Genomic DNA, 23949 nt, shown 5'->3' with positions numbered 1-23949 from the left:
CAGAGGAAGGTCACATGATTAATTCCCATTTTAAAGTACCTTAGCTACCAAAATAGGCTCAAAAAGCTCAATTTCTCTACACTTTAGAAAGGCACAGACTTAGATGATCTACTTGAAGTTTATATGATGGTCAAGGAATTAGATTCTGTTTGCACTGACAATATGTTTCAACTAAATAGGTTATGAAGGAGCAAAAAGGGTCACAATTTCAATCTATGTGAGGCTAAAACAATGTTAATTGTCAGAAGGTGATTCTTTCCTCAGAGAATAACCACCTCTGGAACAGGCTCAGGTGACATTCGGAGCTCGTGCAGTGAACGCTGATTTACTAACCTCCTTCAAGCGAGAGCTAGATCTGTTTCTGGTTGGGGTGGGGATGACAAGAGCCAGGGTCATCTCCAAGGCTAGTTTTGATCTGATAAAGTGTTGGGATGGTGGGGGGGGGTCAGGGGAGTCAGAGAGGTATTTTCTACATTTTCTCCTATGATTGACCTGATTTTTTAAAAAAAAACTGCTTTTGTCTCTCTCCCAGGAGATTACATGGCTCTCGGGTGAAGTGAGAAGTGTATATATCGTGATACACAATGCATCACAACTGTGTGACAGGTTGAATAACCAGATGACCTTTACATGACCATCATTTTTTGAATCATGCCGAACACAGTGGCTCAGGTGACATTTCACAAGCCAAAGCATTCTCTTGAAATGGATGTTAAAGTTCCTTAAAAATCAGGGTGCCATGCTGGCTGTTTAACCCCAAATACGAAATTTGGGTATCTATGTATCTTTGCTGTGTATACCACGCAGAATTAGTAATCTTGTTTTAGTGTGTATATGGCAGGAGATGGAATAGCAAAGGTAGGAATTAGCCTGTTTGCACTAATCCTGCAAGCAAATAGAGCCCTAGGCCACCTGAAATTGTTGCTTTATCATGAGGCTTTGCTGAGATGACAAGCCACTAAGTCACATTGCAGCTAGTTCTCCTCCCGCTTCCACCATGTAGCTGGAACTGCAAAGGCATTTGTAGCCGCTTAGGTATCATGATTCTTGGTTCTTTAGGGAAGCCTGATCCAAGATAGATACAATCACAATGGCCGAGTGGCTTCCTTCTGTGCCTGAAATCTTTCCCTGTTTCTAAGACCAGATTCCCCTCCTGGGGTGAAATTTAAGAACTCTGAAGGATAAACTGAACAGAATTATCCAAATATACGAAGCACCAAACTCTCAAACTGGAAGGAAACCAATGGCGTAGGATGGGAGTGGAAATTCATTCAATTCAGAAGCAATCTAACATTATTCATACTAAACTAAATTCTTTGTTAATAGTGTACAAATGAAGATTGCTCAAGTGTGCATCTGTGTAATACTGAAATGCATTTTTCAAACATTACATTTTCTGGCATCTTTTTTGCATTTTGACATGTTTTTCACATTAGAGACACCTTGTCCTGTAAAAATGGTCCCAGATGAAACACATTATTGAGAGCTTTGGCACGTGAAATACTGCTGTAACCAACTGTTTTAAATAATGTATCACACCTGGGATCAATTTTAAAGAAAGACCTGCCCATAATTTATATTTTAGTGAAGCTTGAGTACAGACACCATAAATAAACAGAAACCTACTTTAATACTCAGTTAAAGGTCCATTAATGAGATTCTGCAAAACTACAACCATATATCTAATGGAAACATTCACAGTCAAATTAAATTTCAAGTCCGCTTGTCTACTAAGTGCAATTTTAAACTACCTTCATTATAAGAAACTTGCATCTATATATATCTGAAACGTCTGCAAAATAATTACAGCCTGACGTTATTAAAAACCTGTTGCTCCTTCAAAAGGATGTTGCACATTTGATGTTGCTCTGTTATTACCTGCTACACATCCAGATTAGCAAAGACAATCAATGCAAAGCCAAGGATCACTTACCCGTCAGATTCCCCTTGGCATTGTAGGATCCCCAGTAGGTTGATTCTGTGTTAGGAGTGTGACATTCATATTCCCCTGTATCGCCCAGTTGTAGATTGGTAATGTGTAAGAGCGCTGAGTCTCCATCAATTCTCTCAATGTAGACCTCCTTATTCCGTACTCTGTCTCCATACACAGCATAGGGGTAGTCGGGGTCATTCGTGCTGACTATCTGGATTTGTCTTTCAGGTGCGGAGGGCAGATAGATGGACCACTCAAAGTTCTGCTGTGTGGAAGCTAAGTATCCAGACACATTACACCAAATGGTTATATGGTATCCTTCTGCTCTGACCAAGGGGCCTTCCTGTACCTGAACATGTCTTTGAGCAGCACACATGCCTGCAAAAATGGAATGATATGTGTATATAATTAGAAGTTATGATATTTCTCAAAAGTAATCCACACATGCAGAACACTCCCTCCCTCTTTCCTACCACTCCTGCCCCCCCAATTTTCTCTTGTCCTTTGTTATGACATGGCAGATGATGTGTGCCAGGTGGATCAAATCCACAAGGGAAACATGATCACGCAGCCACAACTGTTTTGCAATTTGTATTTTATTTCAAGATGCGTGCCCTGAATTCAGAAGTAATAAGACTACTGACTTCGGAGGTTTTTAGACAACTAAATTAAATATTTATTAACAAAAGGAAAGATTTCAAGCACTGAAATAGGTCTACAAATTCCTACTAATAACTCCTAAAATCACTAATTAATCTGGCTCCCAGTTACACCTTTGTTAAGGAAACAGTAAAAACAAATAGATTTAAACAGACGCAGGCAAAGCCATGGATAGGAGAATTCAAAGTGAGTTTTCTCAGCTTCGGTTCCTGTAGTCAGCAACTTGATGCACAGGGGCTGGAGGTTTTTCACACTTGTTAGATCTTAGAATTCCTTCTCCTCTGACACATAGCCTCATCTCCTTTCTTCATGGTTCTCCTTTTTTAATACAAATTCCATTGTTTTGGTATGTTGTTGGAACTTTACCTTTCTCATAATATAATTTTTTTCATAGCGCTAATTTTATCAGTAGCCTTTGGGAAAAATAAACACACTGTTTGCCTTAGCTTCTTCTAGTTAGGTGTAACATCCTACCATCTCTTTGAAATTGAATCTACCCTAATTTATCTAAAAATGCAAATTTTCCTCACACCTCATTCTAAAACCTCAGCCATGTTTACGTATTTAACATTTCAAACCAAGCTTCTTTTTGATAACTCAACCTCCAGACCAGCTGTCTCCAATTCAATTAAATCACACACACACTACCCAAACCCCATTATTAATCCACTTCTACAATAAATCACAATATTATCAGAATTATTATATTTTCATAACATCCTCTCCCAATGGCAGAAACTCTCATTGGAATAGAATTCCATCATCACCGACCACAATCTAAGATCTTGCCCAACAGCATTCTTCATATGTCAACCGTGGTAGCAAGTGTTGGTGCAATATTTAACCAAAAGGGGCTGTTACAGCAGAGCCAGATACTTGCCTTATCCGAGGTCCGGCCTATTGCACTTTTTAGCAGTCACTATACAACAATTAGGAGTGAGTGTTCAATTTTTTCTTCATAACATGGGCATAACACTAGCTGTAGTTCTCTGCATGGTGTCCTGGCTGAGGACACCTAACTGCACAGGCCAGAAATATGGGACATTTTGCTCTGTACAGCTTGATGCCATATCTGGAGTGCATTTACCACTAAGCCATTAAAGAGATAGGATTATGATTTTTAACAAGCACATGAGATTGGTCATAACTAGAAGTCAGCTAGCTTAATCATTTTAAGACTGGTTTATTTGAGCAATTAAGACTATTTTATTACAACAGCTGATAAATTAATAGAAATATATGAAGTGCTTCGATAAAAGGCTCTACTTTGTGCCATGGGTCTCAGCTCACTGGCAATTGGATTGAGGTAACTTATTTTATTAAGAGAAGGAAGGGCACCTGATTGCAAGAAGATCAACTTAGTGAAGATGACAGTAAGGACACTGTCGCTGAATTTCTGGGAGGATTTATGCTTGTTTCTCTGGAGTTTCCATGCATCTTTCTCAAAGTTACAGCAGATGATTCAGAAAATCCTTACAGAAATTCAATCCATATGTTTATATGTATATATACCAATGTTGTTCCATTGTTTAAGAAGGGTAGCAGGGATAATCCAGGAAATTACAGGCCAGTGAGCCTTACGTCAGTGGTAGGGAAATTATTGGAGAAGATTCTTCGTGACAGGATTTACTACCACTTGGAAGCAAATGGGCATATTTTTGAGAGGCAGCATGGCTTTGTGAAGGGGAGGTCGTGTCTCACTAACTTGATCGAGTTTTTCGAGGAAGTGACCAAGATGATCGACGATGGAAGGGAAGTGGATGTTACCTACATGGATCTCAGTGAGGCCTTTGACAAGGTGCCTCATGGCAGACTGGTACAGAAGGTAAAGTCGCATGGGCTCAGAGGTGAGCTGGCAAGATGGATACAGAATTGGCTTGGTCATAGAAGACAGAGGGTAGCAGTGGAAGGGTGCTTTTCTGAATGGAGAGCTGTGACTAGTGGAGTTCCGCAGGGATCATTGCTGGGACCTTTGCTGTTTGTAGTATACGTAAATGGTTTGGAGGAAAATGTAACTGGGCTAATTAGTAAGTTTGCAGATGACACTAAGGTTGGGGGAGTTGCAGATAGTGAAGATGATTGTCAAAGGATACAACGGGATATAGATCGGTTGGAGATTTGGAGAAATGGCAGGTGGAGTTTAATCTGGACAAATGTGAGGTAATGCATTTTGGAAGGTCTAATACAGGTAGGAATTATACAGTAAATGGGAGAACCCTTAAGTGCATCAACGGGCAGAGGGATCTGTGTGTACAGGTCCACAGGGCACTGAAAGTGGCAACACAGGTGGATAAGGTAGTCAGGAAGGCATATGGCATGCTTGCCTTCATTGGCAGGGGTATTGAGTATGAAAGCTGGGAAGTCATGCTGCAGTTGTCTAGAACCTTAGTTAGGCCACACTTGGAATATTGCATGCAATTCTGGTCGCCACATTACCAGAAGGATATGGAGGCGTTGGAGAGGGTGCAGAGGAGGTTTACCAGGATGCTGTCTGGTCTGGAGGTTATTAGCTATGAGGAGAGGTAGGAGAAACTCGGACTGTTCTCACTAGAGCGACAGAGATTGAGGGGCGACTTGATAGAAGTTTACACAATTATGAGTGGCATGGACAGAGAAGATAGTCAGAAGCTTTTTCCCAGGGTGGAAGAGTCAATTACTAGGGGAAATAGATTTAAGGTGAGAGGAGAAAACTTTAGAGGGGATGTGCGGGGCAAGTTTTTTAACGCAGAGGGTAATGAGTGTCTGGAATTCGCTGCCAGTGGAGGTGGTGGAAGTTTAACTGGTGTTTAAGAGACAGCTTGACAAATACATGAATAGGATGGCAATAGAGGGATACGGACCCTAGAAGTGCAAAATGTTTTAGTTTGACAGGCACTATGATTGGCGTAGGCTTGGAGGGCTGAAGGGCCTGGTCCTGTGCTGTACTTTTCTTTGTTCATATAAATACGACTTTTGATACTGGATTTTTCTTTAAAGATAAAGAAAGAAAGTAAAAGATAGTCAAATACTGCACATTCAAACTTAGTGGGTAGTGCACAGGTTTCTTCATCACTATTTGAGGAAACAGCAAATTCTGCCCACAAGCAGCTGACTTGAAAGTAGTGAGGAATACATTTTCTTCCTCTGGCCAATGTTCTCATCTTTCTTCTCCTTACTGGAGAACAGTTCTACGGCTGCTTGCATCCATGCTGGCACCTATGTGTGAGTGACGGTTGACCTGTGAATCCTCGCTGTGAATACTGATAGATACTTGACCGTGGGTAGCATTTCAGCCAAGTTCAATCCTTTCCAAACCAGCTTGTGTCTCTCTCATGCATACCTAAGCACGTGCACGCACTTCACAGCAAGGGTCAGTGGATAAACAACTGCTGACTTTTCATTTGAAAATAAGGGGTGTTAAGTCCAGTTGTGATATCCCAAAACAACCATGGTTGAAATATGCCATGGATGCATTAACAGAATTCTAGTTATAACTGGTTTTGCTTGGTAGTGGCACTGTATTTAGGAACGTAGGTTGAATCCAGAGTCGGGAATGAGCAAATTGAGACTCTGCAGAAGGAAGTCGCATTCCTTTTTGCATTTGGGTCAATTTGGGCCTTGCAAACTAATTTACACAGCAGAAGCTTAGTGCCAATGTGAAAACATGTGGTACAAACGCATAATAAATTAGTTCAGATGAGGAGAAAATTGGCTTTCTACTTACTCTTGGACAAACTAACTAAGCAATTATAGGAGCTTTATTGAGGAATGTATTGTAACATTGTAAAGGTCTGACACTGCCCAATTTTTCTGATTCAATCAACTTCATGACTGGAATTTTCCAAATGACAGGGCCTAAACAGACAGCAATTAAAGTACGATTTCAGGAACTGTATGTGTGCATGAGACAGAACTGACTCAGAGCTGTCCTGCAATTGTCCAAGTGTAATAGAAACAACTCTATATGTGGGGTGAGAGTACTTAAATATTAGAAGGTAACTTTAATAGAACTCAAATCTAAAAAGTTAGAGGAATAAAAAAAACACTAATAGTTTCAAAACTCATTCTGGGAACCTAAATTTTCACCCTTCTTTTAAATAACAAAGTGCAAGTCTGGGATGATTCCGCCCAAGGTGCAGTAGCGGGTGGGTAAAACGATGTTTTACCCGCCGGCCACAATGGCTGCTTTTCAGGCGGTTTGATCCCATACCCGTCTCATTAATTATACATTCCCAGGAAACAAGCTGTTCCCATGGTGGGCGGGCTCTCATTTGCCTGCAACACCATCACCTCGCTGCTTCATCATGCCAGGTTTAAAGTGCAGCCACATGACCACCTCTCAGTGCTCCCAACCCATGACTGCTGCATGGAAGACCTGGCCCCAAAAGGCAAGAAGACTGCAGCCCTCAGGTTTAGCAACGCATCCTTTGAGCAATTTTTGAACACCGTGGAGGCTTGCTGTGAAGTCCTGTACCCACTGTGGCCTTAGGGTGGGCAGCTGCATCACCAATTTAGCATGGGAGGTGGTGGCAGCGGTGGTCAGCAACAATGCCCTGCAAAAGAGGACAGCCACCCAGTGCTGCATCAGGATGAATGCCCTCATCCATTGTGCCAGGGTAACTCACTCTTCTCACTATCAATTCACACACTCAGAAACCCATCACACATCCACAGGGATCTCACACCTCAAGGGACAACACCACTAACTCTCACACACAACCTCACATCTTCATCAGGCTTATATCCCCTGGAGCTCGCGTCCTCATCCCGTCCATAGCTACATTCACCACACAAACATTCCACGCAGTGTCAAGCGTCCTGCTCACACTCTGTTTCCATGCAGAAGAAGGCTGCTCACATCAGCAGAGAGAGGTCCCAGATCAGGGGTGGAGTGGCCCACATCAGGCCTCTCACTCACCTGGAGTAGCGTATCATCACGCTGACTGGTGAGGACGTGGACCCTGCCTGCGGTGACGGTGAGGTCGGCGGCAAACACCCACCTGAGGATCTTGCACCACATCATCCCTCTCTCAATATAACTGTGAGTGCTCTCTCTCCTGCTTTTGATTCTACTGCCATGCGCTGATTATCTCTACTCCCTCCCTCCCCTCTCCACACTCCTTCCCCACTCCAGACTCATTCCCTTACACATTCCACCCCCCCTTACGCCTACCTCCCCAGCTGCTATCTTCTCCCCCATTATCCCCTCCTCCCCCCTTAACCTACGCCCCCAGACCTTTAAATCCCCCTCCTCCAACCTCACCCTCCCGACGCCTCAATTCCCCCCCTGCCAACCTCACACTCCTGCCTCCCGCACCCCCACCCCCCAAAACACCTCTTCCTCTCCCATTCAATCTTGGATCTTCCTCTCCCACCCCCTCGACTATTATCCGTTGTGAGCATTAATGGTGACTAGCTAACTTCCGTGAGCTGCTTTGCTGCAGAGCCATGTCCATGACAGTCCACCCAGCATGCCATGGGCGTTCCTCCAGTGTGCTGTTGCTGTCGGGCTCCAGCATCTTCTGCTCCTTGGATGTCCGTGATGTGAGCAATGCCCAGGTGATAAGTTCTGAATTCTGCACGTTACACTTGTCAAGACGTGTCCTGCACCGGCGTGCTTTTCCGCCAACTTGGTACTGAGGCAGTCCATGTCCAAAGGCATTTTTAAAATTCATTTACGGGATGTGGGCTTTGCTGGCTGGGCCAGCCTTTGAAGCCCATCCCTAGTTGCCCTCAAGAAGGTGGTGGTGAGCTGCCTTCTGGAAGCTGTTAGAGAGGGAGTTCCTGGATTTTGACCCAGTTACAGTGAAGGAATGGAGGGGAACTTCCAGGTGGTGGTGTTCCCATGTATTTGCTGCCCTTGCCCTTCTAGATGGTAGCAGTCGTGGGTTTGGAAGGTGCTGCCTAAGGAGCCTTGGTGAGTTCCTGCAGTGCATCTTGTAGATGGTACACACTGCTGCCACTGTTTGTCAGTGATGGAGGAAGTGAATGTTTGTGGAAGACATGCCAAGAGAGATACTTTATCCTGGATGGTGTCAAGTGTCTGGAGTGTTGTTTGAGCTTCACTCATCCAGGCAAGTGGACAAGTAGTCATCATACTCCTACTTGTGCCTTGTAGGTGGTGGACAGGCTTTGGGAGTCAAGAGATGAGTTACTAGTCGCAGGATTCTGATCTGCTCTTTTTGCCACAGTATTTATGTAGCTAGTCCAGTTCAGTTTCTGATCAATGGTAACCCCTAGGATGTTGATAGTGGGGCATTCAGTGATGGTAATGCCATTGAATGCCAAGGGGCGATGGTTAGATTCTCTGTTGTTGGAGATGGTCATTGCCTGACACTTGTGTGGCAGCTGTTACTTGCCACTTGTCAGCCTAAGCCTGGATATTGTCCAAGTCTTGATGCATTTGGACATGGACTACTTCAGTATCTGAGGAATCATGAATGTGCTGACCTTATGATGGAAGGAAGGTCATTGATGAAGCAGCTGAAGATGGTTGGGCCAGGGACACTACCTTGAGGAACTCCTGTAGTGATCCCCTGGACCTGAGATGATTGACTTCCAAAAACCACGACCATCTTCCTTTGTGCTAGGTAAGACTCAGTCTGTCTATTACATCTGTCAAACTGGTGGCTAAGTGTCCAATATGTAGATGGAAGTGCATCAGCCAGCACATTTGTAAAGGCTGATGTATAGGCATTCAGTGTTAATGGCAGAAATAAGCATTGAGCTTTTTCACATAGCAGCTAGAATGCCTAATGCCAGTTTCAGGGCCCCTTCCTGAAATTGGATTGCACTGTACTGAACAGGTATTCCGTCATCATGACGACCAAGCTACATGCAGCTTAACCAGAAGTCTTTGAAAAGATGGCTGGTGCAATCACAAAAAGGTACTTTTTAAGAAATAACTTTCACCACATGTGAAGCCAAGAGGAGCAGGAGTTCGAAGACTGCTCGCTGGCTTTTAATCAGCGCTCTCCCAATCACCCCTCCCCTGATAAAGGACCACCAACTCAGTAAAAGGTGCTCTTTGGTCTGCCCGAAACTTGTTGGTCTTCCAGTGCAAAGAGTTGTCCATGACTGAGTGTTGCAAACTGGCACATTCCAAGGTCCAGGACTACATACTGAAGAATGTACTAAAGCTTGGGGCAGCCTTCGCAAAGGTGCAATGGGGGAAGGCCACAATCTAAGATCCACCTGCCATAATACACAGGTAGGAAACTGCAAAAACACCTCGGGTGGTATTTTGTGATGGAATGTATATTGTAAATATCACATGCACTTGCAATTGTATTGAGGCACCTCAGGCTGTATGGGAAGAACTTTAACTTTATTGCTTTTCAGTAATGTCCAATTTAACCTGGTACGGAATGTAATTTTACAAATGTTTATGAATAAAGTATATTTTTGGAAAAAGAATTGTTTAAATCCACCTCGCCAGTCATTGTACACCAAGGGACTAGAACCCACGTAAAACAACTTGGACCCCATTTGAAATGGAATGTAAATACAACTTGTAATTGTAAATGTGGTGAAACACCTTAGAGTACCATGTTATGAAATAAATTAATTAATATGTGCTGCAAATTACGTAAAGGTCATGTTTGAACTGTTCTGTACTGTGCTTTACAAAATTTATAAATAAAATATATTTCAAAAACAAAAAAATTGGTTAAAGTCACTTCACCAGCAGTTGCCTCAGGAGACAGGGCAGGTACCTGCAGCTCATCAGTCTAATTTAAGTGCCTTGGGCACTATTCTGGTATAGGAATCATTTCCTGTGCCTATTGCAGGCTAGCAATATCCATGGTATTAACTGGTTGCAAACCAATGATGTTCTCATGCAAGCCAGAAGAACAGCAAATTGTATTTATAAAGTGGCTTTAACATCGAAAATGTTCCTCAGTGCTTTATAGAGCAATAAGAGAACGACATGAAGGAAACAGATAAGGTACATGAAAAATATAGGAATAAGAAAAGGCCTTAGATTCCACCCATTTTACACCGCGACCCACCCGGACAGGTTCCTCTCACCCCAAACCTATATCCTGCTACACCAATATAAAAATATAAAAACAAAAAAACTGCGGATGCTGGAAATCCAAAACAAAAACAAAAACAGAATTACCTGGAAAAACTCAGCAGGTCTGGCAGCATCGGCGGAGAAGAAAAGAGTTGACGTTTCGAGTCCTCATGACCCTTCGACAGAACTTGAGTTCGAGTCCAAGAAAGAGTTGAAATATAAGCTGGTTTAAGGTGTGTGTGTGGGGGGCGGAGAGAGAGAGAGAGAAGTGGAGGGGGGGGTGTGTTTGTAGGGACAAACAAGCAGTGATAGAAGCAGATCATCAAAAGATGTCAACAACAATAGTACAGAAGAACACATAGGTGTTAAAGTTAAAATTGGTGATATTATCTAAACGAATGTGCTAATTAAGAATGGATGGTAGGGCACTCAAGGTATAGCTCTAGTGGGGGTGGGGAGAGCATAAAAGATTTTTTAAAAATTTAAAAAAAAAGGTGGGAAAAGGAAAATCTTTATAATTTATTGGAAAAAAAAGGAAGGGGGAAACAGAAAGGGGGTGGGGATGGGGGAGGGAGCTCACGACCTAAAGTTGTTGAATTCAATATTCATTCCGGAAGGCTGTAAAGTGCCTAGTTGGAAGATGAGGTGTTGTTCCTCCAGTTTGCGTTGGGCTTCACTGGAACAATGCAGCAAGCCAAGGACAGACATGTGGGCAAAAGAGCAGGGTGGAGTGTTAAAATGGCAAGCGACAGGGAGGTTTGGGTCATTCTTGCGGACAGACCGCAGGTGTTCTGCAAAGCGGTCGCCCAGTTTACGTTTGGTCTCTCCAATGTAGAGGAGACTACATTGGGAGCAACGAATGCAGTAGACTAAGTTGGGGGAAATGCAAGTGAAATGCTGCTTCACTTGAAAGGAGTGTTTGGGTCCTTGGACGGTGAGGACAGAGGAAGTGAAGGGGCAGGTGTTGCAACTTTTGCGTGGGCATGGGGTAGTGACATAGGAGGGGGTTGAGGAGTAGGGGGTGAGGAAGGAGTGGACCAGGGTGTCCCGGAGGGAGCGATCCCTACGGAATGCCGATAGTGGGGGTGAAGGGAAGATGTGTTTGGTGGTGGCATCATGCTGGAGTTGGCGGAAATGGCGGAGGATGATCCTTTGAATGCGGAGGCTGGTGGGGTGATAAGTGAGGACAAGGGGGATCCTATCATGTTTTTGGGAGGGAGGAGAAGGCGTGAGGGCGGATGCGCGGGAGATGGACCGGACACGGTTGAGGGCCCTGTCAACGACCGTGGGTGGAAAACCTCGGTTAAGGAAGAAGGAGGACATGTCAGAGGAACTGTTTTTGAAGGTAGCATCATCGGAACAGATGCGACGGAGGCGAAGGAACTGAGAGAATGGGATGGAGTCCTTACAGGAAGCGGGGCGTGAGGAGCTATAGTCGAGAAAGCTGTGGGAGTCGGTGGGTTTGTAATGGATATTGGTGGACAGTCTATCACCAGAGATTGAGACAGAGAGGTCAAGGAAGGGAAGGGAAGTGTCAGAGATGGACCACGTGAAAATGATGGAGGGGTGGAGATTGGAAACAAAATTAATAAATTTTTCCAAGTCCCGACGAGAGCATGAAGCGGCACCGAAGTAATCATCGATGTACCTGACCAACAAGTGACCCTCAGGCTGGAATCAGGTCTGTGATTGACTCCTCTCTATCTGGCCCGCCACACATTATTGCAGCTGCAACAGATTTAACTTTGAAAAATGCTCTAAAGCTGCTCATCCAATCACAAGCCTGTTTCCCTGTGCAGGGAGAAATAAACTTGTGATTGGATGAGGAGCAAGCAGCCTGAGGCAAGTTTTCAGTTTCTAGCTTACCATATGACCATAAGACATAGGAGCAGAAATTAGGCCAGTCAGTCCATCGAGTCTGCTCCACCATTCAATCATGGCTGATAAGTTTCTCAACCCCATTCTCCCGCCTCCTCCCCGTAATCTTTGATCCCCTTACCAATCAGAAAATATCTATCTCGGTTTTAAATACACTCAATGACCTGGCCTCCACAGCCTTCTCTGGCAATGAATTCCATAGATTCACCACTCTCTGGCTAAAGAAGTTTCTCCTCATCTCTGTTCTAAAAGGTCATCCCTTTACTCTGAGGCTGTGCCCTTGGGTCCTAGTCTCTCCTACTAATGGAAACATCTTCCCCACGTCCAATCTATCCAGGCCTTTCAGTATTCTGTAAGTTTCAATTGGATCCCCCCTTATCCTTCTAAACTCCATCGAGTATAGACCCAGAAACCTCAAACGTTTCTCATATGTTAAGCCTTTCATTCCTGGGATCGTTCTCATGAACCTCCTCTGGACCCTCTCCAGGGCCAACACATCCTTCCTGAGATACGGGGCCCAAAATTGCTCACAATATTCTATATGTGGGCTGACCAGAGCCTTATAAAGCCTCAGCAGCACATCCCTGCTTTTATATTCTAGTCCTCTCAAAATAAATGCCAACATTGCATTTGCCTTCCTAACTACCAACTCAACCTGCAAGTTAACCTTAAGAGAATCCTGGACTAGGACTCCCAATTCCCTTTGCACTCCAGATTTCTGAATTCTCTCCCCATTTAGAAAATAGTCTATGCCTCTATTCTTCCTACCAAAGTGCATGACCTCACTTCACCATGTTGTATTCCATCTGCCACTTCTTTGTCCATTCTCCTAACCTGTCCAAATCCTTCTGTAGCCTCCCCACCTCCTCAATACTACCTGTCCCTCCACCTATCTTTGTATCATCTGCAAACTTAGCCAGGATGACCTCAGTTCCTTCATCTAGATCATTAATGTATAAAGTGAAAAGTTGTGGTTCCAACACTGACCCCTGCGGAACTCCACTAGTCACCGGCCACCATCCTGAGAAGGACCCCCTTATCCCCACTCTCTGCCTCCTGCCAGACAGCCAATCTTCTATCCATGCTAGTACCTTGCCTCTAACACCATGGGCTCTTATCTTACTGAGCAGCCTCCTGTGTGGCACCTTGTCAAAGGCCTTCTGGAAGTCTAAGTAGATAACATCCGTTGGCTCTCCTTTGTCTAACCAACTCGTTACCTCCTCAAAGAATTCTAACAGATTTGTCAGGCATGACCTCCCCTTGATGAAACCATACTGACTTTGCCCGATTTTACCATGCACTTCCAAGTATTCTGAAATCTCATCCTTAATAATGGACTCTAAAATCTTACCAACGACTGAGGTCAGGTTAATCGGCCTGTAATTTCCCGTCTTTTGCCTCACTCTCTTCTTTAACAGGGGGGTTACATTAGCGATTTTCCAGTCCTTTGGGGCCTTCCCTGACTCCAGTGATTCCTGAAAGATCACCACTAACGCCTCCACTATCTCTTCAGCAATCTCCTTCAGAACTCAGGGGTGTAATCCATCTGGTCCAGGTGATTTATCCACCTTCAGACCTTTCAGTTTTCCTAGCACCTTCTCCTTGGTAATGGCCACCATACTCACCTCTGCCCCCCGACTTCCTTGAACTTTGGGGATGTTTCTCGTGTCTTCCACCGTGAAGACTGATACAAAGTACCTATTCAGTTCCTCCGCCACTTCTTTATTCCCCACTACTACCCTTATGGGTCGGGAGCTGGAACGTAGCTTGAAGCAGGGACGGGAGCAGGGCTCAGAGTGGGAAGTGGGAGCCCAGAAGGAACGGGGTTAGCTCAGGAGTGGGACCAGTGGCCAGAGTGAGGGGCTGGTGCTTGGCCCACTGGAAACTGGAGAAACCTTTTTTTGCTGGTGGTGGTGGTGGTTTGGGCTGGGGGGCGGGGGGGGGGGGGGGGGGGGGGGGGGGGGGGGGGGGTGACAGTGCAAGGCAGGGTAGGGTAGCTGCAGCAGAACAGGGGCCTGCCAGAGTGAGTGAGTGGAGTGAGTGATGCTCACTCCCAGTCTCAGGGCTCTCATTCACCTTCACCCCCACATCCACCCTCACAGTGGGTGAGGGTAAGTGAGTGAGCACCCCAAGACTAGGAGTAAGCTGGACACACATGCTCTCTCTCTCTCACACACTCCAATAGTCATCTTTATTTATTACTTTTTAAAATTATGTATTGTTTTGATATATCTTTTGTTCAGCAAGTGGTTTCCTTTCATACTTCAGCTTTTTTTGTTTAATGTTGTGCTAACTCTTATCTTTCTGAAATTTTCTCATCGGCCCCTTGAATGGGAAAAGAATTAAAATATGGCTCTCCATGCGAAAAGGTTGGACAAGCATATGCACCCAACATCCTATTTCTTATATTCCACCTCTTTTCTATTTTTACTTAGTTCAGTTGAAGAGTCATATGGACTCGAAACGTTAACTGTGTTCCTCTCCGCAGATGCTGCCAGACCTGCTGAGTTTTTCCAGGTATTTTTACTTTTGTTTTGGATTTCCAGCATCTGCAGTTTTTTGCTTTTAACCTATTTCAAAATTCCATTGAACTAGTCTTTATTTTATGATATATGGGGGGAGGAGTGGGGGAGAAGAATCTTACTTTAAAAATTATACACATGGGAGGAGGTGCAAGTGATTTGCATCAATAATATTTCTTGGATACATGGAGTATAATTTTGTTATGAAAGCCCTGGGGATTCCTGAAAATTCTCAGCTAAGAATGCAATGGGCTTGTAAGGGCATTTGGAATGGCAGAGATGAAGAGCAGGAGGTTCAGTCACTAAGTAGTAACTCTTTTGAAAATGTATACATTTTATATTCAGAGGCACTGCAACAATAATACCATTTAGGTCATTAAACCTTAATAATAAACATTAAAAATTTATTTTAAAAAAGTACATTTAAAAATATCATAGGTTAGAAAATGTGCATGTTGTGAGAGGCACAAATTGAATCTTCTAAAATATCCAACTCAACTTCCCGGCAAACTTTATTGTTAAGTTTATTGTTAAAGTTTAAAAACCAAGAGCAAAATAATATTTGTATAAACTTCTGGAGCCTGCTATGGGTTGACAAAATATAAAAGCTCATTAGACTAAGATGGCTCATTTGCACATTTTATTTTTAATCAGACCATCTGTTCGAAGTTGGTGAGAATTGAGTAATTAATCTGAAGCACTGGCGCATCTGACTGTAGCCCTGTGAACCTAGTCAAAGCCTCAAGCTGGATGGGCAGTTTGGGAATATGGACAGCACATTTCAAAGCCTGACTTGTGAGCCAAAAACCAATTAAAAACTATGCTGAAACCCCCCAATGGTGCGCAGCAGCAGGTTAACAGGAGTGATAGTGGTATTTTTGGATGAATGAATTGAATAACTTTAAACTGATTATGAACAAAGTGTTACAGGCGTCATTTATCAAGAAGAACTCATCCTTGCCATTGTTGATGTGAAGGATACTGAAGTTGGAACCTGAAGGAATGCTCTCAAATTCAGCAAATCACTATTAATTTTCCAAATTCACAGACTTGCTAATAAGCAACTTGGATATTGAAAAGTGTATTCTTCTGATACTTGTCATCAGTACAATGTAAGGGAAGCTGTATATTGTACTGAAACTACATTTATACTTAACTTTACATCCTGGATGATGTTAAAGTATGCAGCTTGTATAAACTAGCCTACCCTGCAGAACTGCCAATTGTTAGCAGATTGAATGTAAATACTAAAGGATTCTTCTGAAAAAGGAATGCTTTATGTTTCTGTTCATTTATACATTTATCTGTTAAAAACACAAGAGCTTCATTCAGAACATCATAGGGCTGAATTTCCTTTCTGGCCTATGCCCAAACTCACAGCGAGCAGAGTAGTTAGTGTGTGCTCTATCCTACGCAGTTCCTCCAGGGTCAAATCTGAGTGGATCAACCATGCGCCTGATTCACATGGTGTCTTGTTATTGGACACAAGCCCACTCTCTAGAAACAGCAAATTCAGAGTCAGGAATGGCTGTAGCAGACCTTAAAGACCTGCAGCAGCTTAAAGGCACATCACTGTTGTACCTGGCCGCTGTCACGATGGGCTAACTGCAATTATCATCACTTCTGTTTCTGACTAGCCATATTTGATCTCTGATTTAATTGTCAAGTGGCATTTGGCTTCATTATTTATATTGTCTGATTTCAGTTACCACATGGGTTATTGCAGTGCCAAAATTAGTCACAATACTTCTGCACACAATATGTCACTAAACCTCAAGAATACTTCATTGGCTGTGAAGTGCTTTAGATCATGGTAAGGTCACAAAAAGCATTTTTTCACAAGTGTAAGCTATTTTTCTTTTAGTGAAGTAGCTGGTTATGTCCTGGTAATAATTGAGGAAGAAGTGGACACCCTGTTTTCAAAGCAATTGCTATTAAGTGGCTGCTGCAAGAAGTCCAGGAGAAAAAGATAGTGCTGAGTGTTTGCAAGTGCCAATCTGTTAGCAAGGATGAACTAGATTAATACCACGGAATGGTGGCATTACAACTGCAGCCTGTGTATTTGGCAGTCCTTTGCATGATCAGGTGATTAGCATCAGAATGACTCAAACATAAAGCATCAACTCTCACATTGTACAAACGCAAGTCAGGATAGAACACAATTGGTCCACAATGATATGCTGCCCTGCCCATTTATTTTCCAATATGTGCCCATTTTTACTTTCCTAGGGCTCCAAAACTTGGACTGATTGCTTTCATCCAGCAATCCTCCCTCTTACAATTTTTTCACATCCACACTTTTGACTCCCTTCTGATTTATTTCATTTTCTCTTTTACTGTTTCAAACCTTTAAAGTATCCTGCAATTAGAAGATAAATAGGGAAAAAAGGGAAAAGAAACCACCAGTAAATGAGGAAAATCAGAAATAAAAACACAACATACTGGAAACAGACAGATCAGTCAGCATCTATATAGAGAAAAGGGAAGTTATTAATGTTCTTGTGTATGTAACCTTTCACCAGAAATGAAGACTGAAAGATAAAATTTAGTAAACTGGGATCAAAGAGAAAGGGGGGACCAGGAGATAGACGAGGGAGAGAATCAATTTATACGTCTATGAAATCAGTGGCATTACCTGCAAATTGCTTAACAGATACCCGTTAGATCATTTAAAAGGTCAGAATCGAGGCAGGTCAGATACATATAAATGGACAAAGGAACGTGCAAGTAATGGAGGGTGAAAAGACTTGGGAGTGGTCCAAACAGAGCAAAAGGATAGGGGAAAAGAAAGACAAAGAAAAAGCAGACAAATTGAAATGCAGCAGATCCGAACTTTAAACAGAAAATGCAGGCAAAGTGCATTGGGTCAACCATTCCGGGAGTAAAAAATAAGGGGCCAAACTATAGGCACAGAACCTCAACTTCACCAATTTCTGATGAAGGGTTTACACCCCAAACATCAACCTGTCTCATTTCCCCTTCACCCATAAAGCCATCCCACACATTCCAAGAACATGCTACTGTTAAAAAAAGAGATAAGTAATTTACATGCGTTTGAGAAGCACAGAAGCAGAATTGGTTGAGCACCAGTGTTTCTGTCAGACCTGGTTGAGGAGCTGAGCGGTGCAAAAAAAATGCTGCTGCAAGGTCAACTACATTGTGTACATTGCTACAATGTTTACTGCATCCACTGCTCCCAATCTGGTCTCCTCTACATCGGGGAGGCCAAACGCAGACTGGGTGACCACTTTGTGGAACACCTCTGGTGTGTCTGCAAGCATGACCTAGACCTTCCTGTTGCTTGCCAATTCAACATATCACCCTGCTCTCATGCCCACATGTCCGTCGTAGGCCTGCTGCAATGTTCCAGTGAAGCCCAACGCAAACTGGAGCGACAGCACCTCATCATCCAATTAGGCATTTTACAGTCTTCCGGACTTAATATCGAGATCAACAACTTCAGATTATGAACTCTCTCTTCCACCCTCACCCCCTTTTTTAATCCCCTTTTTTCTACATTCATTTTTATCCACTTATTTTATTTTTATTTATTCATCCGTAGTTTTCTCCCCTTTTTTATCCCATTTTCTTTCCTTTTTTTTCCCCACCACTGACCCTTCCCCCCCCACCCCATCCCCACAGGGCAATTTGTCACTTGTCCATGTTGTTCTTTCACAAAACGCTACCCTTGTTCTGCTATAATCACATTCTGCTTTCTTACCTTTATGCCACTACTAGCACCATTTTTAGGCACTAACCACTACCATTAACAATCCGATATAAAAACAAAAAACTGTGAATGCTGGAACTCCAAAGCAAAAACAGAAATACCTGGAAAAACTCAGCAGGTCTGGCAGCATCGGCAGAGAAGAACAAAGTTGACATTTTGAGTCCTCATGACCCTTCAACAGAACTGAAACCGTTAACAATCCCTTTGCCCTTTAGTTCATGATGTCTTTGTCAATCGCTGGCCTTCTATCCAGCTCCACCTGCCCCACCCCCCTTAAACAGTATAAATTTCATCACATTTCCTCTTCTCTTCAGCTCTGAAGAAGGATCATATGGACTCAAAAGTTTACTTTGTTTTTTTCTCTCCACAGATGCTGTCAGACCTGCTGAGTTTTTCCAGAATTCTCTGTTTTTGCTCCAATGTCACCTTTGTTGGGAAAGTATAATTACAGTACAACAGGCTTACGTTGGCAGTTCCCAGAATAAGTGTGGACCATAGGAATTTACAATGGTAAAGGGTGGTGCTAAGCGGATTCAAATGTAACATTTTAAATACAATATCAGTTGATATCCTGTGGCATGGCAAGGAGTCATGACCAAATGTAGGGTTCAGGTGAGTGGGATCCCAAGGCTGAAAGTGTTGGATGAATGAGGTGAGTTGGTGGGGAAGAAAATGGCACGAGTTGAAGAGTGAGCTCAGGGAAATGCTTCTGGTTTTGGGTGAGGGTGGGGGAGGGTGGGTGCATTAGTATTCCTGTGGATGGTGCAAGCAACACCAGCTTCTCAAAAGCCAACCACTGGGTGGTCAGATTGCCTGTCTGAGTTAGATAGTAGGTCCTTTTAAATGTGAAAAGGATCATTATCAAGCAAATTCAGGTGGGGGGGGGGTGCCGTGTAGGAGCAGGCTACTGCTCCATTTTTGTCAAGCTATGGCTTCTAAATTTCACTAACCTTACCCAGGAATCAAACCATGAAATGTTCTCACATTGTATTGAATCACAGAACATTGTTGGGATCTTCCTGATCTATAAGAACCAAGCCCATGCTGCACAATAACAACCAGAACGCCAGCTGCATCATTTGAAACATTAACCTATTTCTCTTTCAGAATGTAACAGAGCTACTGTGTCATGTTTTTATTTCACATTTTCAGTATTAATGATTTTACTTTTCTTTTAAAGCTACTTTAATCTAAATTCATGTAAAATAATCTGTTATTTTCAGGTTAACCGAGGGAGGCCTGTTTCTTTAAGCTATTTAAAATGATCAAGGTTGTTAAGATATTTTTAACATTTTGCTTGTGATGTTACTAACATCTCACACCCCTCCCCCAAATACCAACACGAACTAATCTTTCACAGTGCTAACAACAGTCACCGCATGCTGAAGAGAGTGGCCTGCTGCTAGGTTGGAAATTAGCACAGAGGCAGAATATTTGGAGTGCAGGCAAGGATGCGCATAAAACAGACAGACAGACTAATAGCAAATCTTGTCCTGCTGTGTTGCACACTCTTAAAACCAACTTCAGAAATAGATCTCTGTGAAGACCAAATTTCTTAAGTCTTAAACTACAATTCACTCAACACAATTCATTGCAACATAGTTTTCATATCATCTAATAGTCATTTATCCAGCAGCCTTGGGGATTTCATAGAATGGTCCTTTCATAAATATCAATTAGCACATAACCTACAAGGATAAGCGGGGGATGTGGAGAGGGTTGTGGGGGGGGGGTGGTGTGGGAGGTGGGTGAACAGGATGTTCCTCTTCTGATTTCAGCACAAGCCAAAATAGGACTGACTGTTTTCGATGAAATTAGCTGAACAGTATCTGAAAGCATTTAAACAAGCTGTACTATCAGCAATGAAATAGTTCATCATAATTGGTCCTTACCAAAACAACTCTCCTGGAAGGGGGTCATGAGAGAGATCACCAAGGAGTAGATGGAGCTATAAAAAGCTTGTGTTAATGAAATGGAAAAATCGAATAGAAAATTACTGGCAAACAGTATTTAGTAGAAAATATTATTCTGTTGCAATAGGGAGGAATCAGTGATGCGCATATGGAAAAAAAACAGCTAGAAATGGGGCATCTTAAAGCCAGTGTGATTTAATCAGAAGATCTCCCTAGAAATCAATATATTCCAGTAAATATTTGAACGAGGATAAATAAAGCTAACAAGGCTGTTTGAAATGGATTACGAGTTGGGGGAGGTTGCACGCTGTAGAGTGGAGGGTTATTTCAGCAGATGCTTCTATCAGTTTGTGAAAAAAAATCTGCAGTAAATCATTCCCAGATACATGAATAGCCATTGGAAACTCTTCCTCCCACAATGGAAATGACCTACTGGCCAAGGCTTGGGGCTGAAAAATGGTCCCCTGGGTGAGGATCTGATGGTCACAAGTACCAAGGAGTTTTACCATGTTCAGGCGAAGCAGGGTACAGGAAGAGAACTGGAGGGGGGAAAGAAATACTAAAAAGAATAGACTCAGAGTTTATTCTGAGTTCCTCCCACTCTTTTCTGGAAGGAAACCTAGTGCTAGCTCCTCTGCAATATGTCTGGCAGAAATAAATAATATTCATCCAAATAAGTAACTATGTAAGAAAATCAACTTTGTGACAATTACTTCAGAAAAATGGAATTGCCATCTGAATGTAACTGAAGCATTGATTAACCAAGTATCAGTGTACATCAGCAAGTACAGTGGTGCTGGGTGAACGGGGACTTGGTGCAAGTTGTAACATGGGCAGCAGGATGAGACGTGTTCACGTTTCTTCTTCCAACAGGTACAGAGAGAGAGCTCTGTGATCAGCAGCCTGAAGGAAGATGGCAGCTCAGTAAGGTCATCACAGTTCGTCATTTTGAGGATCAGCAAATCCTTTTATGTCGGATTGTATGATGTGAAGCCCACAGACAGCACGGTCTCCCAGTCCTTCCTGTCCTCTATCATGGAGGTCTTAGACAACAGTACACAGGAGAGCCTGGATAAACCGCTAACTCCTGATGAACTGACTAAGGCCCTCGAGAAGAGTAAAACTCCTGGAAGCAACGGCTTACCGGCTGAGTTGTATTCGGCCTCTGTGGGACTGAATCGATCCAGACCTGCTAGAAGTGTACGAGAGTATGCTCCTGGCCGGCAGCATGTCAGAACCAATGAGGAACAGCATCATCATCCTCATCTACCAGCAGAAGGGAGAAAAGGGAGCAAATTAGAAATTGGCGACCCATTTCACTGTTGAATGTGGACTATAAAATTCTGTCCAAAGGCATCATGAATCAGGTCAAGTCTGCTCTGGAGTTGGTGATCTCCCTTGACCAGACCTGCGCTGTGCCCAGCAGGAAGGCCTCTGACAGCCTTGCATTACTCAGGGACACGATTACCTTTGTACGGGACAAGGGTGTGGACATCTACCTCATTGGCCTGGACCAGGAAAAGGCCTTTGACAGAGTATCACACCTACTTCGTGGATGTGCTCTCCAAAAGGGCGTTTGGGGAGGGTATCTCCAATTACATCCAACTGCTCTACACAAACATCTGTAGCGCAGTTTCAATCAATGGGTGGGAATCAGAAAGCTTTCCAACTAAATCTGGAATCAGGCTGCCCTCGCTCCCCTGTCCTGTTCATGTGTTGCATAGAACCCTTTGCTAAGTCCATCAGGAAGGATCTGGGCATAGGAGGAATGACGATCCCAGGCAGTGGAGGCACTCAGGTCAAAGTCTCCCTGTACGTGGGCAATGTCACCTTCTTCTGCTCGGATCCGCTGGTGGTACGCAGACTGATCAACATCTGTGACCAGTTCAAACTGACCTCGAGAGCCAAGGTAAATCATGGCAAGAGTGAGGCCATGTTCTTTGGGAACTGGGCTGACCGATCCTTTATCCCCTTCACTGTCAGGTCAGACTGCCTGAATGTGCTGGAGATATGGTTCAGACAGACCAGGACATGCGTTAGAAACGGGAAGGAGCGAGTGGCTGTGGTGAAAAGAAAACTGGGCATGAGGGCGGTCCCTCTCCATTGCGAGTAAGAACCTAGTCATCAGGTGTGAGGCACTCTCAATGCTGCTGGCCCATTCCTCACTCCTGCGCTGTGGCAATCACCCGAGCCGTCTTCCGCTTTATCTGGAAGTCGAAAATTGACCATGTTCACAGGGACACAATGCACAAATCCCTAGATTTGGTGGGGGGGTGGGGGGAAAAGAGAGAAAGAGAGGAAGGTGCCTAATAACGCCCTTATCCTGATGGCCACCTTTGTGTATGGCTTCGTTAAGCTGTGCATAGACTCTCGGTACTCAAACACCAAGTGTCACTATATGCGGAGGCTCCCCAGTGTCGCGAAGTATTGGTCTGGCCACGCTGCCGTGGAACGCTCCAAGTAGTTGGACTGTGCCATACCACCTGTCCCTCATGGAAAAGTTTATGCAGAGAGACACCTTTGGCCACAAGTCCATCAGGCAGTGGCCTGCATGTAATGCCCTAAAGGCCCTGCAGGAAAAGGAGAAGGTGGATCCTATCAGATGGTTCCCTGAGCAAACGTTCAAAATCATTTGGCAGAATGCCTCATTGCCAGAACTTTCCAACAAGCACCAAGACATAGCTTGGCTGGTGGTGAGAAAGGCCCTCCCCATCAGATCCTTCCTACACGCCAGGGGTCTCACTCTCTCCGCACATTGACCTGGAGGTGGCTGTGGTGGGGAAGAGACTGTTGTCCACCTTTTTGTGGAATGTGCCTTTGCAAAGAAGGTCTGGAGAGAGATGCAGTGGTTTCTGTTGAGGTTCATCCCGAGCAGTGCTGTGACACAGGACTCTGTGCTCTACAGGCTGTTCGCAGAGACACACACCGAGACAAACATCAACTGCAGCTGGAGGATCATCGCTCAGTAAAAGACATTCTTTGGTCTGCCAGAAATTTGTTGGTCTTCCAGTGCGAAGACTTGTACCTGACCAAGTGTTGCAGACTGGCACATTCCAATCTCCAGGATTACGTGCTGAGGGACGCACTAAAGCTTGGGGCAGGGGCCACAAAGGCGCAATGGGGAAAGGTCTAAGACCTTTCACCAACAGTGCACCGAGAGGCTGGGAAAGGTATAGACCCTTCGGGCTGTATAACTCACAATGATAGTATGCAGTGAATATTACATGTATCACAATTGTATTGAAGCACCTCAGAGTGCAACATGATCAATGTAGACAACTTAAATACCAATGCACTTGCCTGACTGTCTGTTC

At 43.8% G+C, this 23949-nt stretch overlaps 1 protein-coding gene across 1 annotated transcript in view; it reads right to left on the bottom strand.

The window, feature by feature from the left end:
• The window catches only part of LOC121290839 (immunoglobulin superfamily member 3-like), a 191575-nt gene that overhangs the window by 120016 nt on the left and 47610 nt on the right, over positions 1-23949 (bottom strand). The window contains exon 2 of the mRNA XM_041211828.1: positions 1934-2311. Coding sequence (XP_041067762.1) covers positions 1934-2311 — 378 coding nt within the window. The remainder of the gene's footprint in view (positions 1-1933; positions 2312-23949) is intronic.

The sequence above is a fragment of the Carcharodon carcharias genome, chromosome 18, assembly GCF_017639515.1.
Source record: "Carcharodon carcharias isolate sCarCar2 chromosome 18, sCarCar2.pri, whole genome shotgun sequence".
Classification (NCBI taxonomy): Eukaryota; Metazoa; Chordata; class Chondrichthyes; order Lamniformes; family Lamnidae; genus Carcharodon; species Carcharodon carcharias.
The sequence above is the reverse complement of the archived record's forward strand: the minus strand, read 5'-3'. Positions and strand labels throughout refer to the sequence as shown.